A 15,385-nucleotide genomic window follows, 5' to 3' on the forward strand; every position below is an offset into this window, starting at 1 on the left:
ACAGGATTCTGGGACTTGTTACTTGGGTAGGTCTCAAATCTTTTCAAACTAATAAACTCAGAAATTCACAGAAACAATCAAAGGTTAAAGTGGCATAACAGTTAGGTATGGCAATAACAGATTTGCTTGCATAAAAAAAACATAGGAATTGATTGAAAAAGCCAAAACTTAAAGTGGCCTTGTAATTAGGTGTTGAAATAAGGTAAACATGTTTAAACATCTCAAAACCAAAGAAATTCCTTCCTGACCTCACAAATAACATCACTCATAACATTTTAAATTACATAAGTGTAGGCATCCCTGATGACATCACAACGTAAATCATTGATGATATCATTGATGACACCATTGATAACCTCATAGTCATATGCAACATAGAGTTACTGAGTATACATGTGTGAGTTGATAGCATGGAAATAGCTAGCATGAGCCCTGAAGGCTAGGACAGACGATGCACCCAACCAACCGTGAGCAACCTTCTAGCTACTGCACATGGCTGACAGCCTTGCTCATCAATGCTTGGCCACAGGAAATTGGGTCTGGACCTTCATTATCTGACCTGTGTAAACATAGCTACTTTTTTTAAACTGGGTTTAAGAAGATTAGAACTATTACATTTTTATATGAATGTAAACAGAATTCTAAAATAAATTAAATGGACTAAGACGTGTCTCAGTTTAAAATGGAGAATACTACAAGTGACTGATCTTAAGGCATATAGGGTTTTATTTACGAAATCCTCTAGTTTTGATGTGTGATATACACCGAACAAGTAGGAAGCAAATAATAAAAATGCAATAAAACCTCACTGACAGCCTGATTCATCATTCTCCCGTTTTGCGAGCCCCTAATAGCGATTCATAACGAATCGCTATTAAGGACTTGCAAAACGGGATTCATGTAGAAATTGCATAAAGAAATGCGATTCCTACACATTCCTTATTTGCGATTAGCAAATTGCTAATCGCAAATAAGGAATAACTCCCCATTCATTCCTATGGGCCAAAAGGCCCATAGGAATGAATGGGGAGTCTTCCTTATTTGCGATTAGCAATTTGCTAATCGCAAATTAGATAGCGATTTAAAGGGTGCCAGGGGTGTCCAACGGACACCCTGTAGCACCCCTTAAATGCAAATTGAAACAGGTGTTGCGCACACACATGTCCAAAGGACATGTGTGTGTGCAACATGCAACTTAGAAAAATGCTTTTAAAAGCATTTTTCTAAGTTTTCGCTATTTACCACAAGGTTTGACCTCGCGGTAAATAGCGGGCCGAAATTGCGAATTCGCAATTTTTAAATGGATGATGAATTGCATTTAAGGAATCTCAAATAGAGATTCCTTAAATGTAATTCCTCGCAAAATAGCGAAATCGCTATTACCGATTTTTGCATTTGGGATGATGAATCCCAAATGCAAAAATAGCACTCGCAAAGGGCCAGATTCTCAGAATCTGGCCCTTTGCGAGCCGATTTCGGCTTGATGAATCAGGCTGTAAGAAATTAATGAGATCATTCTCAAGGAGCCAGCAAATGGATTACCAAGCTGAAGGGACACATCCTATTTTGGAAAGGCTATTACCTCGTATTATTGGTCTTTACTCCGTTTACAAGGCATGTAGAATACAATCTGATGTTTAGCAGGCTACAGCTACATAAATCTGCTAAAAGCATTTTGGCATTTGGTGCACACATAACATGGTGCCATTCTTTGTACCACAAAATATCTAAATCTGGGAATGAGGTGATGGGTTCCCAAAAATGAGATTTTTGTAGGGAAATATCAATTGTGTTTGTTACAGCTTTGGCAGCATTAAGGTGTAGGGAAATTGCTTGCATCTTTAACCTTTTCAGTGCGACCGCGTTTCCCCCTCCGGTGCTGGGCCCTAATAGAAACGGGCGTGGTCAGGTTCCGTCATGAGCACAGCTCAACCGTAGCTCATGACGGAACCATTCCGTCATGAGCATGGAAGGGGTTAAAGCTGTACATTAGCATGGCGAACTGAGAAATGGATGGATGGGTAGGTTTTTATATAGCGCAATATCACCGCCAGGTCTCAAAGCGCTTTGCATTGGGAACCCGTCCTGGTTTTTCCCTGTGAGATAGCCCCTACTGGGTATCCCCAAGGTGAAAGCCAGGCATCCCGCCGCGTGGGGGCCGTAGGGGAGATTAACAAGCTATTGCCCAGAGTTGCAGAGTGTGAACCTGTGATTCGAGGAGGCACCGAAGAGAGAATTACCAAGTCCATGGACATTTTGGGCTCAAGACCCTGCCGTGTCGGGAATTGAATCCTGGTCCCGGGTCTGATCTCAGCGTCCGGGTCTGCCTCCTCTAACCAGTGAGCCACACTTCTCCACTCGTCCGGGTCTGCCTCCTCTTGTAAGGAGGGTCAAGTGATTGTGTTATCGAGAGACAGAGAGAGTTATTGGTACATAGCGAGAGAACGAGATAGAGGGAAAAGATAGAGCTTGAGAGAGGGATAGAGCAAGGAAGGGAGAGCGAGATACACACAGACATGACAGCGAATGTTCGTGTGGAGTAAAAGATTATTTTATAATGTACAGAATGAGCATGCGTCAAGGACACATGTTTAGCTGGACATAGAGGTAGCAAAAATGTTGCAAAGTAATAAAAGTATAAACCAGATGTTACCTGTCTACAAGTGTCCATTCCTTTTTCTCAGTTTCTACCAGACCTTTCACTGTAGTAAACGTTTATAATACTACCACTGTGTGTAAAGGAAGAGGAGAGGTTTCGTGTTACTGTTTTGACATGTTGCAGAGCTAATGCAACGGAAGACATGTTTATGCAACAAACAAAGCGAGCCATTTGGCAATTAGAGTAAACAGGTGGATAAAAACCGGGAGTTGCTGATATGTCACTGCCCTTCTGGAAGTACAGTTGCTGAAAGGATACTGCGCTCAAAACCCGAGGTTCCGAAGTTAGAACAATATTAATATGCATACCTAGATTTGAGATTATTGTGGAAAGGGGAACACAATATTTAAGTCCATTAAGAGATTAAGCGAATAATGGTGCCATCACGTGTTGCCGACTATCCAGTCACAGTAGTCTAAACACAATAATGGGGAAAAGTCCTTTTTTTCCAACTAAAATAAAGTTTTCTTGTGTTTTTGTGGTCAGAAAATACACTACAGCACATGATTTAGTAAGGTGACTGGACAGGAAAGGAGGAATGAAATGATGAAAACAGACACTAGTCTTTACAGAAGACATTTTTAGTAGTTGCTCACGCTATAACTTGTATAAATGCTGCGCGACAACACCTGCGGTTATAAAGAAATAATTAATAATATGTTGTATTATAAATATTTTAAATTGTGTTTTAAAATGGGAACGTTTATTTCAGTAGTTGCTGGAGAAAGGTGTATGGTGAAGGGTGAGAATGTTTACCTCTAATTAAAGTCTGCACTAAAAAAAATAGCATATTGCAAACGGAAATAAACCTATGAACTATTTTCAGGAGCCATGCTAAGACAGGGACAAGACGAGCAAAGAGGTTTTGTTTTAAGTAGGGACAAGGGAATTCAGGAGAAGGTATGTAGCAAGAGTAATATCTGAAATCTTGGGGGCATATTAACAACGGCCAGCAATAATTATCGCTGGCTGTGCTTAGAGATAATTATATTATCACAGGCTATCTCTGATATTTATCGCCCTGGTAGCGCATAATTAACGATGTGTTACCCCAGGGCAATAACATTTCCAGAGTTAGCGAGGTTAACGCCCTTTTGCAGGGAACAACGCTGGTTTTCCAACAATGTTCCCTACAAAAGGGTGATAAGCTTGCTGATACGACCCACAGGGTCATATCAGCATAATCCACCCCCTATGTTAGGGATGGCTAAGTCAGGATTTTAGCAGACGTTAGATTTTGTGAAAACAGCACTTTTTGCCAAAATCGAATGTGTGCTAAAATCATGTGGGCTGCCTTGTAAATATCGCAATGTAAACATCAGCGATATTTGCAAGATAGTCCATCTAGGGTACGCCCAGTAACGCCCACTTTGCATCTCATTGGAGATGTAAAGGGATGCGTTGGGAAAAAGGGTGCTAACATGCGATTATGCATGTTGGCACCCTCTTGTAAATAGGGCACTATTATTCTGGAACTGGGTAACACCTATAGAAGAAAAAAACTTAACTCACAACAAATATAGCTTATTAGACATAATTGGAAAGCAATAGGAAAATACAAAACAAAACAAGAAAATACTAACTGCTATTAATGGGAGGTTGTTTGCTCCCTGCAAAATGTTTTCTGTAATCAAAAAAGATCAAACACTAAGGTATGGAGCAGTTTATCTCACAAGATGTCCTTGATGGATAGAGAGGAGTGAATACATTCAACCCATTTGACAGGTTCAACATCCTTCTGACAATCTTATGACCCTGTCAAGAGGGTCTTTGCATTCTTCTTGACCAATCTATTATCACTCTGCCACGTGTTCTAAATGTGAAGGATGCAAAGAAAATATTAACTTATGTTTCAGTACCACAGACAATGGCCCAAGCTTGGGTGGTATTAGTCCACTGTTGTAGTAACCCATAAAAGGTTGAGGTTTAGCATTTCCTGGCAGTGCAGAGCAGGGATATTAAAGTCTACTCTTCTACCAATTATAGACTTCAGTGTGAGGAGACAGATATTGTTGGGGAATAATCCACATTTGGTCTTCTAAACATTCCTCTCTGAGCCTTCAATCTGTTTGGTAAGGAGAAAAAACTAACACAGTCGAAAGAATCCCCTTGAAGAGTACCACATTTATATATATGATAGAAGAAAAGAGAGACAGAAGAAACAAAAGCATACAGGCAAAGTATAGTATCCAAATAAACAAGATGAGAACCAAATTTACATATAACCGAAAAGCAGCTGTACCCGCTGATTTTCACAGGAAAGTTTCTGAGTGGAAAATGTTCAAATTTTGCTGTCAGGGAAGTCCTCTCATTGTTCTGATAATTGTTGGTCCTTATCCCATTCAAGACTTCTACATTGAGACTTTAGGCCCGATTATGACTCTGGGAGTGCGGCGCCAGATCTGCCGCGCTGCCACACTGCCACACCCCCAAAGCTGTGGTCAGACTACCCACCAGATTAGGAGTTTCCTCCTGTTTGGTGTGCTGGATTTTGGTGTTCCCATGGCAGTGCCTCGAAAATTAGGAACTGGAGTGGAATCGCCAAAAATAGTTCCTGCACGGCAAGGACTGAAACGTTCATGATGTGCAGGAACTAGGGCTCATTCATGCGGGAGTGCAAATGTTATGCCCCCTTGTGTACATTCCCATGGGGAAAGGAATTGGCCTAACGGCTAGGGTGGCTGACCTCGAAACTGGGGAACTGGGTTTGAGTCTCGGCAATGATGATGAACATCCTATGATTCTGGGCAAATCACTTAATCTCCCCGTGCCTAAAAAATTAATGTGTCCTCATGTAATGCAACTGGTGCTATGTAAAGCATGCTGATACCTGATTCGGGTCAAGTTCAAGCTATATAAAGCTCTGTAAAAAAAATGTTTTTAAATTCCCATGTGGAGCACATACATTTCCTCGTTGCCACAGTGTTTATGGGGAAGGAACCTCCATGACCCCACCGGCAAAGAGGAAACTCCTGACCGCCACGACACCGCCAGGGAACAGCAGCTTCCTGGCGGCTGGGACTGTGCTGTGGTGGTCCCACCGCCCTATTTGTAAGAGGGCGGTCGGATGACCGCCATCACACCACCCCCCTAAAGTCTGGCTGTCCGTGGACTGCCAGACACAAATTCAGGGCCTTAGTCTCTTTTTCAGAACTCAGGCTGCAGGCTGCAGGCAGCAGGCTGCATACAAACAATAGTACCTCGAGGCCGGACACTTTTTTGCCAAGGGCTCGCTGAAACAGATTTGTTGAAGCAGAGAAGTTCCCAGCTGAGGAAACCTGTTTTTCAGCTGAGCAGAGTCTTGCTTTGGCCAGATTGACTCAGGTGTTTGGTCCCTGTCCTCTGATGACTGAAAGGCAACGTTTTTCCAAATCCTGCAGGTTTTTAGAGATTGTATGAGAAGTCGAGTTAGACACAGCCAATGGTCTCTGAACCTCAGTGCCAGTACTTAGAGGTCAAGATTCACTGCAGTAGAGGCTACAAGCATGGTCCAGTCCAGGCCCAGTTGCAACTGATGTTGCAGGGATTCTGCTCAGTCACAGAACTGTGCACAGAGACTCAGGACCTCCGTGAATTAGGGTGAACCAAAAACCAACATCCCCTACCAGACTAGCATCAGTATCTCATTAGCTCTTCGTCCTATAGCAAAGTCACCAATGATTAGATAACGCAGAACATGCAGCTTAGGATAACTCTGGTAAGGTGGGAAACATGAGCACTCTTCCGTTATACTCTCATGCCAGTCCAGAACAGGGAGTAAAGGGGGACACAAGCAAGTTTAAAATGTTTGTTTTAACAGCGTGATCTCAGGTGCAGCATCTTAGCTAATACAAGCAGACATATGATAAGAAATAAGATTGTCAGCATAGTTACTATTCCATAAAATACAAATGGAGAAAGCATGTTATAATGCTAAATGGAAACAGGCTAAATATATACCTATATTTCACCCTCCCTAGCTAATGGGGTATTTTATTACTAAAGAAGGTCTCTTAGGCTTGCATAGGCGACCCCATACCTCAGAGATTAGCAGGAGTGAATCACATTGAGTTCTGCACAAGCTCTCAGCATACAAATGTTCTCCAATTGTGTTCAATCATGCCTACACAGTGTATTATTAAAGGCGCCAGTATCTGAGCTGTCCACAGCTGCATATATGTTATGTCTAGAATGTGCGCTGATCAGTTCGAACAAAAGCAACAGTGTTGATATAACCTTGAACGCCTCGGCACTCACTGTTCAGACTAAGCTTACCAAGCAAGTCTAGCAATGTGGACAAAACAAGTTATTCTCATGTGAAGCAAAAACTCTCAGCCTAACGCGAAACAATAACTAACGTGTGTGCTGTGTGTAAAAGAAAGCAAAAGATAAAATGGCGTTTAAACTTCTAATAAGCTCATGCTACCTTAACACTGTAGAAATGCAAGGCTCAGGCCCACTACAATGGTCATGTGTGAACTTCAGAAACTAGGCCTTTTGCAGCTTGTTGTGCTGCAGTAGCTATACAAGAGATCAGTGACTGCCCCTAGGAGTCTACCACTTTGTCTTGGATACAAGTGGAAGAATGTCCAGCCCTTCACGTCCCCTCATAAGTCTCCATGCATTAAGTGCATTCATTTTCCAATTCATCCACAGGACCAGATAGTGTTCTGAGGAGTGTGACACATTTATGGTTGGCACTAGCTTGTGGGTGGTGGTTACTTTTGGTTCATGAGTAAACAATGAGACAAAAGTTCCTCGAGGCAACCCTACCACTATGGAAAATAATTTTCAGCAGTTTCCCTTTGCCTTATGACAAACAATCCCACGAGGCGCCTTACTCCCAATTTTTAGATGGGTAAACTCCTTTTCCTCCTGTGCAGAGCGTGTATGCCCTCACAGAGGTGAACTGAAGGTAATGTGCAGCCCCTTCATTTGTGGTCACTGATAACTGATTCTGCCCTTAGCTTCCACTCACTGTCTGGCTGGGGTAACAAAAGTTTGCCTTCTCCATGTCCTACCTTACATTTACTTGTGACAGGGCAGTCCCTTTACAAGTTAATAATGTTTCTGGGTCAACCTTATCTGGTATTCCTGCAAAGGGAAGAAAAACACATTCCCATACCCAGGCCATTGTTTCTGCTCTGGGAGCAATTTCCACACCTCATCAAGTACCATCTAGACAGCTGATGGGGGGCTAATGCAAATTAGTCTTCAGGACCTTTAGGCAGGGTAACGTTCACTATCTAAAAGTTATTGTTCCTAAATGCATAATAAAAAGTATAGGTTTACAATTAGATTGTATTTTTAATAAATATCAATAATAGTTGTTGAATTACTTTTCTAGCTTGGTGAAACCAGAGATATAGAGTATTGTGTAATTCCTACACCGCATACTATGGTCTTACAGGAGAGTTTAATATGCCAAGCAGGGATTAATACATTTGGGGTGTATAGAGTCTAAGAATCAGCAAATAAAATTCAGCAAAAAATTGATGTAATCGCTCAAAAGGGGCAATTTTTTAAGAGTAACACCATTTGAAGACAATTTCCACAGTGGCTTTTACGACATGTAGAACTACTGATTTTTTAACTGAATATGTGATTGTGGAATGTCGAGAGGCTCTCATTCCTATTTAAATACATTTAACTTTGAAGAGGTTTGGGAATAACTAGGTACAAGCTCAAAATGCAAGTTTCTTGGATAGCACAAACGTGCTATCATGTAAAAAGGGAAAATTACCATAATTAAAACAGTTAAAAATTGTCTATAAATGTGAGAAGATAATTACTTGACTCTCTGCTTTTTGTTTAACCCCTACAAGTTATCTAATTCTCTAATTTCTTATCTTGATCATGCAGTCAAAAAAGATCCAGGCTCAACTGAAGGACCTCCGGTATGGAAAGAAGGACCTGATATTTAAGGTATGTCATTTTGTGCTGCGGCTGTATGATTATTATGAACACCTTTGAAAGCTGCCTGCACGATCCTTCCAACCTGTGTTCTCAATGCGGCTGGGTGTTCAGTTCATGGGCTGTCAGCAGAAAGAAAAGAGCCCTCAATCCTAAAAGGCGGACCTGAATCTCCTAGCCCATTTGCAAAAATATCCTCTGCTGTGCAGATACATAAAGCAAACTGAAACTCTTTTGAAAGGTACTCATTGTCAAAGATATTTCTAAAGCTTTTCAAATCTCCCAGTAATATTTTCCGGTACTTTTGACGTACTTGCCTTGGATGAACTCAGGAAACTGCATTTAAGAGCATGCAAAGAGCAATGTCTGTAAAGATCAGCATTTAAATGGATATGAGTCACAATAAAATGGATATGCGAATAATAATTTTAATTCACTGAATGAGCAACATTTTTTATTAAAAGTGTTATGGAGATATGACTTAAATTTACAGTTGCGGCACAGTAGGTTTTCACTGATAGCACGTATCAGCAATAATCAGCGATGCAAGACCTCCTTCCATCTGCGTTCTCTAGAAGATATAGATGTGCATCGGCAAATAAAGCCACCCGTTTGTCAATATTTCCAAAATGTCATGGCTTTGCTTGGGGGGCCTTGCGGGCGAAGACCATGAGCAGCCTCTGACCCATTTATTTATACCCTTGGCCATGCCCAGATACTATTGTTGAGTGCTGTACATTTCGATCAAGGTTACTACATAGTGGCCTGGTGGCTTACTACAGGCTTCATGAGTTCATTTTTGTAAACGATTGCAACATTGTACTTAAATATATTTCTTATCATTCATTAGCACTCTATTTCCAATGCTGAGATTGGCTGATACCTTTTAAGATTTATCGAATGCCAACACTAATTACAAGTTATTTTTACTCTGGCGGACAAGCGGCATGGCAGTCATTGTGAGCCTGAAACAACCCTTCTGCCAGACCGCCTGTGCCTGTTTCTGCACAGAAAGAAATGCAGTGCAGTAACTGAGGGTGCAGAAATAAAGGGGGGGCACAGCATGTGCCCCCATGAACATGGCAGAAGTGGGCCCTGTTGGGCCCCCTTTCTTTTCTCACTGTCAGCCTTTTCATTTAGGAAGAACCTCCATTATAGCGCTGGCAGTAAGGAAGGTCGAAATATGCTTGCTGGTAACTCAGGGCACCACCAAGGCCATTGCAGCCCTCAGACCACTGCAGGACTGCCAGGATTTTTGCGGTGCCATGGTGCTCTAATGGCTGAAGTCAAAGGACAGCCGGACCACCGGTGTAGCGGTGCCTGGACTGCCACCGCCGCATCCCCACTAGCCCGGCTGTTCTTTGACCAACAGACTTGTACTTAGTGCCTTCATTTATTTGGTAGGCTACTTTCTAAGTATAGGACCATACACATACATTCAATTTCCTCTTATTTAAAATAAGTAAATGGGGAAAATATAGTGCCCCTATTCTCTCTCAAGATCTCACACTTTCCTGTTCTAAAACATATGCAGAAACAAACAGAGAGTTGGCATGATTATTACCAACTTGACAAAAGCACTGCTTGTATCACTGTTAACGAAACCCACAGTGGACCATTTAGTGTCAACTCCTTTTAGAACTGTCTTCTTGGACCCATTTTCCTCCATCGTTACTTATAGTGTAATGATCAACTCTTCTTTAAAACCATGAACAATTTGCATGGGTCTCAAGCCAGGTATTGACCTGTCCATGGTATTGAGTGTATCCTGGTATCTCCTAAGGATTATCTACAATTGTTGCTGTTTTTGGGACAGAGCTACTGTCCACTTGCTGTTTGACCTGCCATCAGCTTTTTTTGGTATCTCACACTTCATATTATTAGAGAAGCACATAGACTGCAGAGTGAAATACCCTGTCTTAAACTAGCTTCAGTAATCCCTGTCAGACCACCCCCAGGGGGTACACTGCATGTCTTACGGCAAATCCGCATTCAAATGATGACCCAACTTTCCTGCTTGCTGGAGTTCATTGGCAGGAAGGACCAATGTCAGTGGCAGGTGCAGCTTTCATCAAGGGTCAATGACTCCCACTATATTCTTTGAGGACACAAATAAACAATACCATGGATCTAAGGGAAACAAATCCCAAGAACACAAATGCAGTTTTAATAATAGTAATAATTACATGTGTAATTGCTTTTAGACAGTTAATCAACAGGAACTATGATTCAAAAACTCATTCTATCATCTTTTTAAGAAAACAAAATGTTCAATCAGCCCTATAGTGACGGCCAAGTCAATGAAAGTAAAGAGGGTACTCAAGGAACAATATTTTTTTAATGAAACTGAAGCAGAGCATATCTGGGAATTTCTCTGCTAAGATTTACATCAATATGCATGTTTTCTAAAATCAGCAATAAAGATTAAATTCAGAAAGCAGATCTTCTTCATTCTTTGATGTTAGCATTTATAACCAAGCATGTGTTACGCTCCGTTCACATTTAACCTTCCCAATTGGAGAAACAAGCAGAGTAACCTTGCTTTTCCCTACTATGTCTTAAGACTGTCTTGATATACATGTTCAGTTAAGACATTTTTATTATTAGTTTGCAATGTGCCTAATTAGTGCAAATGTCACCTCTCTCTATCACAATATTATGTACTAGAATGAGCAACTCAAATTATCAGAGCTAACAACCTTAGCCATCTGTAGAGTGAAGCACCGGAGGTCAAGCCTTTTTACGACTCTTGTGGTCTCTTTTTACATGCCACTGTTGGCCAATCTCTTATGCCATCTATACAGACTGAGGCCCCTTTTATTGAGTAGTGCCTCCTTGTTCGTCATCATCCTTTTCATGGGAGTTTAGTATCCAGGAGCCCTGGCTCACTGGTTCCAGGCTGTTACTCTTGTTTCAGCTGTTGCCAGCGGTTGATTCAGACCAGTGGGCCATGCATGGGACAAATCTGTTAATGGCTTCTCCTTGGGTCCTTTGAGGTGGACTCTTGCTTGACCTCCGTATCCTGCTCTAGCTAAACATCTTGCAGTCCCTGTTGCAGCAGACACCTAACGGTGGCCATGTCCATGCAAAATGAAGTCTGGAGGAACTTGGGCTTGGCCAATAATTTGTTTAGGCACCTGTGACAAGCAATTTTGCTGGCTAAATATGTTTATTTGTGTTTTGTTTTAAATATACTGTATTACTCAGTGTGCCTGTCATTTTTCCATTGTGGACTTATGAAACCACATGACTCTTTGAAAGTTGCCATTTTAATATGTTGATTCTTGGGATTACTTCTCATTTTATTTAAAGGATAAATAAACATATCACCTTGAAACCTTTCATTAAAGAAGATGTATCTAACAAATCTATTACCAATTGGGTTGAACTGCATAAGGAAACTGGTGGCCTTGAAGTCACAAACGTAGAGTGAAATTAGGTAAATGCTCATCATTTCATCAACAGCACACAAATTGGTTGGTACACAGGACACTTATGTGCGGACTCCTTTGAGATTAGTGGAGGTCAAGTAACCCATGAAGGAGTTACAGGTTACTTTTGGTGGAGTGCAAACTATATTATAAGTATTAACTAACATTGTTATAGTCTTCCTTTGCAACATAAAGATTGACAGTAATGCTATGTGCAAGGTATAACATCCGTTTTATGCTGTTTCCATAGCTAGAAAGTGCACATCATTTTTGAAGTCTTTGAATGCCTTTGAGTATAAGTCTGTCACACCTATTAGAAAGTAGTGTTTTTTTAATCACATTTTCTCTATGAATGTGCTTTAAAAGGTAGGGGTTTGAAATATTGCTGCTAGTAGGAACTGTCACTCTTGTGATGACTGATTCAGTCTCAACAATGGTCTATGCTTATGAAGCAAGAAGAAATTGCTATTTTTAAATAGTTTAAGGTTAGCAATTCTTTTGAGGCCTTATCGTGTCCCCATTGAACTCTTTTGACCCTAATTATACATTTAAAGTTCAAGTTTTCTTACAAGAAATGCTTAATATCTATTGTACTTACATTGTGACTATTTTATACAGATTTACATATATTTATAACTATAATGGTTATTGTAACTGAATAAAGTATTTTGACGGACTGACTGACCCTATTGATAATGCTGGAAGACATTATGAAGCCATGATTACTCCTTCCCTAGAATTTAAAGGGAAACACACAAGGATTAGCCGTCCTCCCAAAGACCAGTTAATTGTTGAGCAAATCCCTTAAATTCTGAGTAGATGGATTGAACAAATGTCATGAAGCATCTGAATTTGACTAGTAGAGGCATTTAAAATGTTCCTCCTGATATCCAGCCCCTGATCAATTTATTTTCACTAGCATCTTCTCATTTATTCACTTACGTCTGGTGAAAAAATCTAGAGGATGTGTCTATAGGGCCCTTAGCAAATGCTGTCTTGATAGTTAATGTCTAAACTACAGTAAGTGAAGTGAGCTACATCATTCTTTATAAAATTAGGTGACTATTTAGTTTAAGTAGTATTTTAGGGAAGGCATTGTGAGGGTACAGCACCTGAAACTTGCCTCTATACCTTACTCCAATGTTTTAAAAATTGTGTTAGCTAGCACTCTTTTTATACTCTCACATGTGGCTCATATGCTGCCTGATTTATGGGTAGATTACCTTGACCCAGTTCACTTCTAGCCTTTACTAGCTGCTAGAAATGTTGAACTTCGTTTAGTTTTCTTTAGAAATGACCAGTCTTGAGATAAAGTAGGAAACAGCTCGTAGCTATCATTTATGGCACTGTCCCAAATGTGTTGTTTCAAGAAATATGGGTGCTGCATCAGTTTTGTTTAGGTGATTATTCCACTCATTATGCACCAGCTCCAAAGGGCCCCAATTGCTGTTGAAAAGGGGTCCAGTAAGTTGGTCCTACATGCAATAATTGAGCTAGAATATTTGAAAAATGCATCCTTTTTGCCCTGATCACCCACATGTTGTCTGGTGCTAGTGGTATCTGAACCTAACTGTGCCATTAGCTCTGCTTACCAGAACTACGGCCAATGCTCTAATGTAAAGGTGTATGGTCTAATTATAATTTGCTCTGACAGACCCTGTAAGTTCCTAGTAGATAATAGGGCTAGGGGGATTCAATGTACCTATAGGTTCACAGTATAGAACAAGGATAGTTAAATGCCCGATATATCTCATGCATTCGTGTTTACACTGCTGTGTTGCCTGTTGACTTTGGATTTAAAGATACTTCCAAAGCCTTAAAGTACGTTACTTTTGCATGTAAGTCACCACTAGGGTCTCACCTAGGTGCTCCAGGGAAATAGTGCCTTCTAACTATAAATAGGGACATTAGAAAATATATCGTATAAGGCCTGATGAGGGGAAACTGCCACTTTCAATGTTTTCCCTATTGTAATGAATGGCTCCAAAGGCTGACATTGTTGTATTTCATTGAATTATAAATATTGTTAGGAGTAATTTGAAAATATACTTTAGGATATCGAATTAATAGTTGAGATAAATCCAACAACGTGCCACTGTTGGATTTGCAATACCTTTTACAGGAAATACTTTATTACACTTTCTTTTCTGTGAAATAAAGTCCAGGTTACCAGCTGCTCTCTCCTGATTGACCAGCCTGCTCCGAGGCTGTGCCAGTGCTGTCTGATGAAGTGTGAAGTGTCCTGTCAGAGAACACAATAGGTTTCCTGTGGCCAGAGAAGTACAAGCTGCAGAGCAGATGGCAGGAAGGGGGTGAAAGTTAGCTACACTAGTCTTCAAATGGAGAATGTCACTTTAGGACACCAGAGCCCCAGCCCCTCATCCTGTTTTTTCAGCCACACATGAGACTCTGTATTTAGATTAGGAAGAGATTTTTAAAGGAAGTGTTTTAGGAAAATTAGCCACACCAGTAGGTTGGGTTAGCCTGATACAGCTCCTCTGGAGAGATTTTCTCCATGTTGGATTACACCTGGGTGGCACCCTGCATCCCATTGGTCAGGGTTGCCCCACTGCTTGACGTGCAGAAACTGTGAACACGTATGGGAGAGCTGCATATTTCCTAAGATCTGCTAGCTGTAGAGAAAAGAAGAAAGAGTGCCCTGCTGACTCCCTGCCTTGCACCAAGAGGACTGCACTCACCAGGACTGCACCTGCTTCACACTGTGGGACTCAGTACCAGAAAGACTTTGCCGGACTCGGAAAGTCTAAGGAGTGGAGTCACTGCAAGCTACAGGTTAACAGACCTCACCTGCATCATCTCCACCAACGAGTACCCATCCTAGGGTGCGTCCAGTAGACATTTAAGGATTTAGCTAGGTGCATTTTGGGAATTGTAGTTCAGACATCCCAAGGACAATCTAGGAGATTCCAGACCTGTGGATTTGTGTTTTGGGCACTTTTAACCCTCAAGAGGAACCTTAGGAAGAAGTTCCCAGAAGTTGGGAGCAACTTTGGAAAAATCTCCATAAGGTGACTGATCCAATGTTGAGAATCAAGCCAACTACCTTCAAATGCGATCAGGCCAGGATTGCAGGTTCATCCCGCTGAAAGCTCTGAAGCTCTAGACTTCCAGGATTTGACTTGGGCATCACAGAAAGTCAAGGCGAGGAGCCCGCACCAAATCCAGCCCGACAAAAAAAATCTCTGGAAAAACAACTAAGGAGCTTATTATGATGTTGCTTTGAGCTTCCTCCGTCCGACACCGTGGCGGAAACGGGACTGACCGACTTCCGGTCGGCGGTCCCTAATGCCTAATTTCGATACGACTGCTTCCCATATTCCCTATGGGAGCTTGGGTTACAGCCATACACTGGCTGTAACACAAGCTTCCATAGTAAAATTGG

The 15,385-nt window shown here is 41.3% G+C and overlaps 1 protein-coding gene across 3 annotated transcripts in view; it reads left to right on the top strand.

Annotated features, from left to right (window-relative positions):
- LUZP2 (leucine zipper protein 2) overlaps positions 1 to 15,385 on the top strand; it is a 1,331,862-nt gene that overhangs the window by 920,907 nt on the left and 395,570 nt on the right. For 2 of the 3 annotated variants that reach the window (XM_078684660.1, XM_078684657.1), the window contains exon 7: positions 8,491 to 8,563. In XM_078684660.1, the coding sequence (XP_078540786.1) occupies positions 8,491 to 8,563 (73 nt within the window). The remainder of the gene's footprint in view (positions 1 to 8,490; positions 8,564 to 15,385) is intronic. The other variant, XM_078684658.1, reaches the window with a different exon arrangement.

This window comes from Lissotriton helveticus, chromosome 3_2, assembly GCF_964261635.1.
Source record: "Lissotriton helveticus chromosome 3_2, aLisHel1.1, whole genome shotgun sequence".
In the NCBI taxonomy this organism is placed as follows: Eukaryota; Metazoa; Chordata; class Amphibia; order Caudata; family Salamandridae; genus Lissotriton; species Lissotriton helveticus.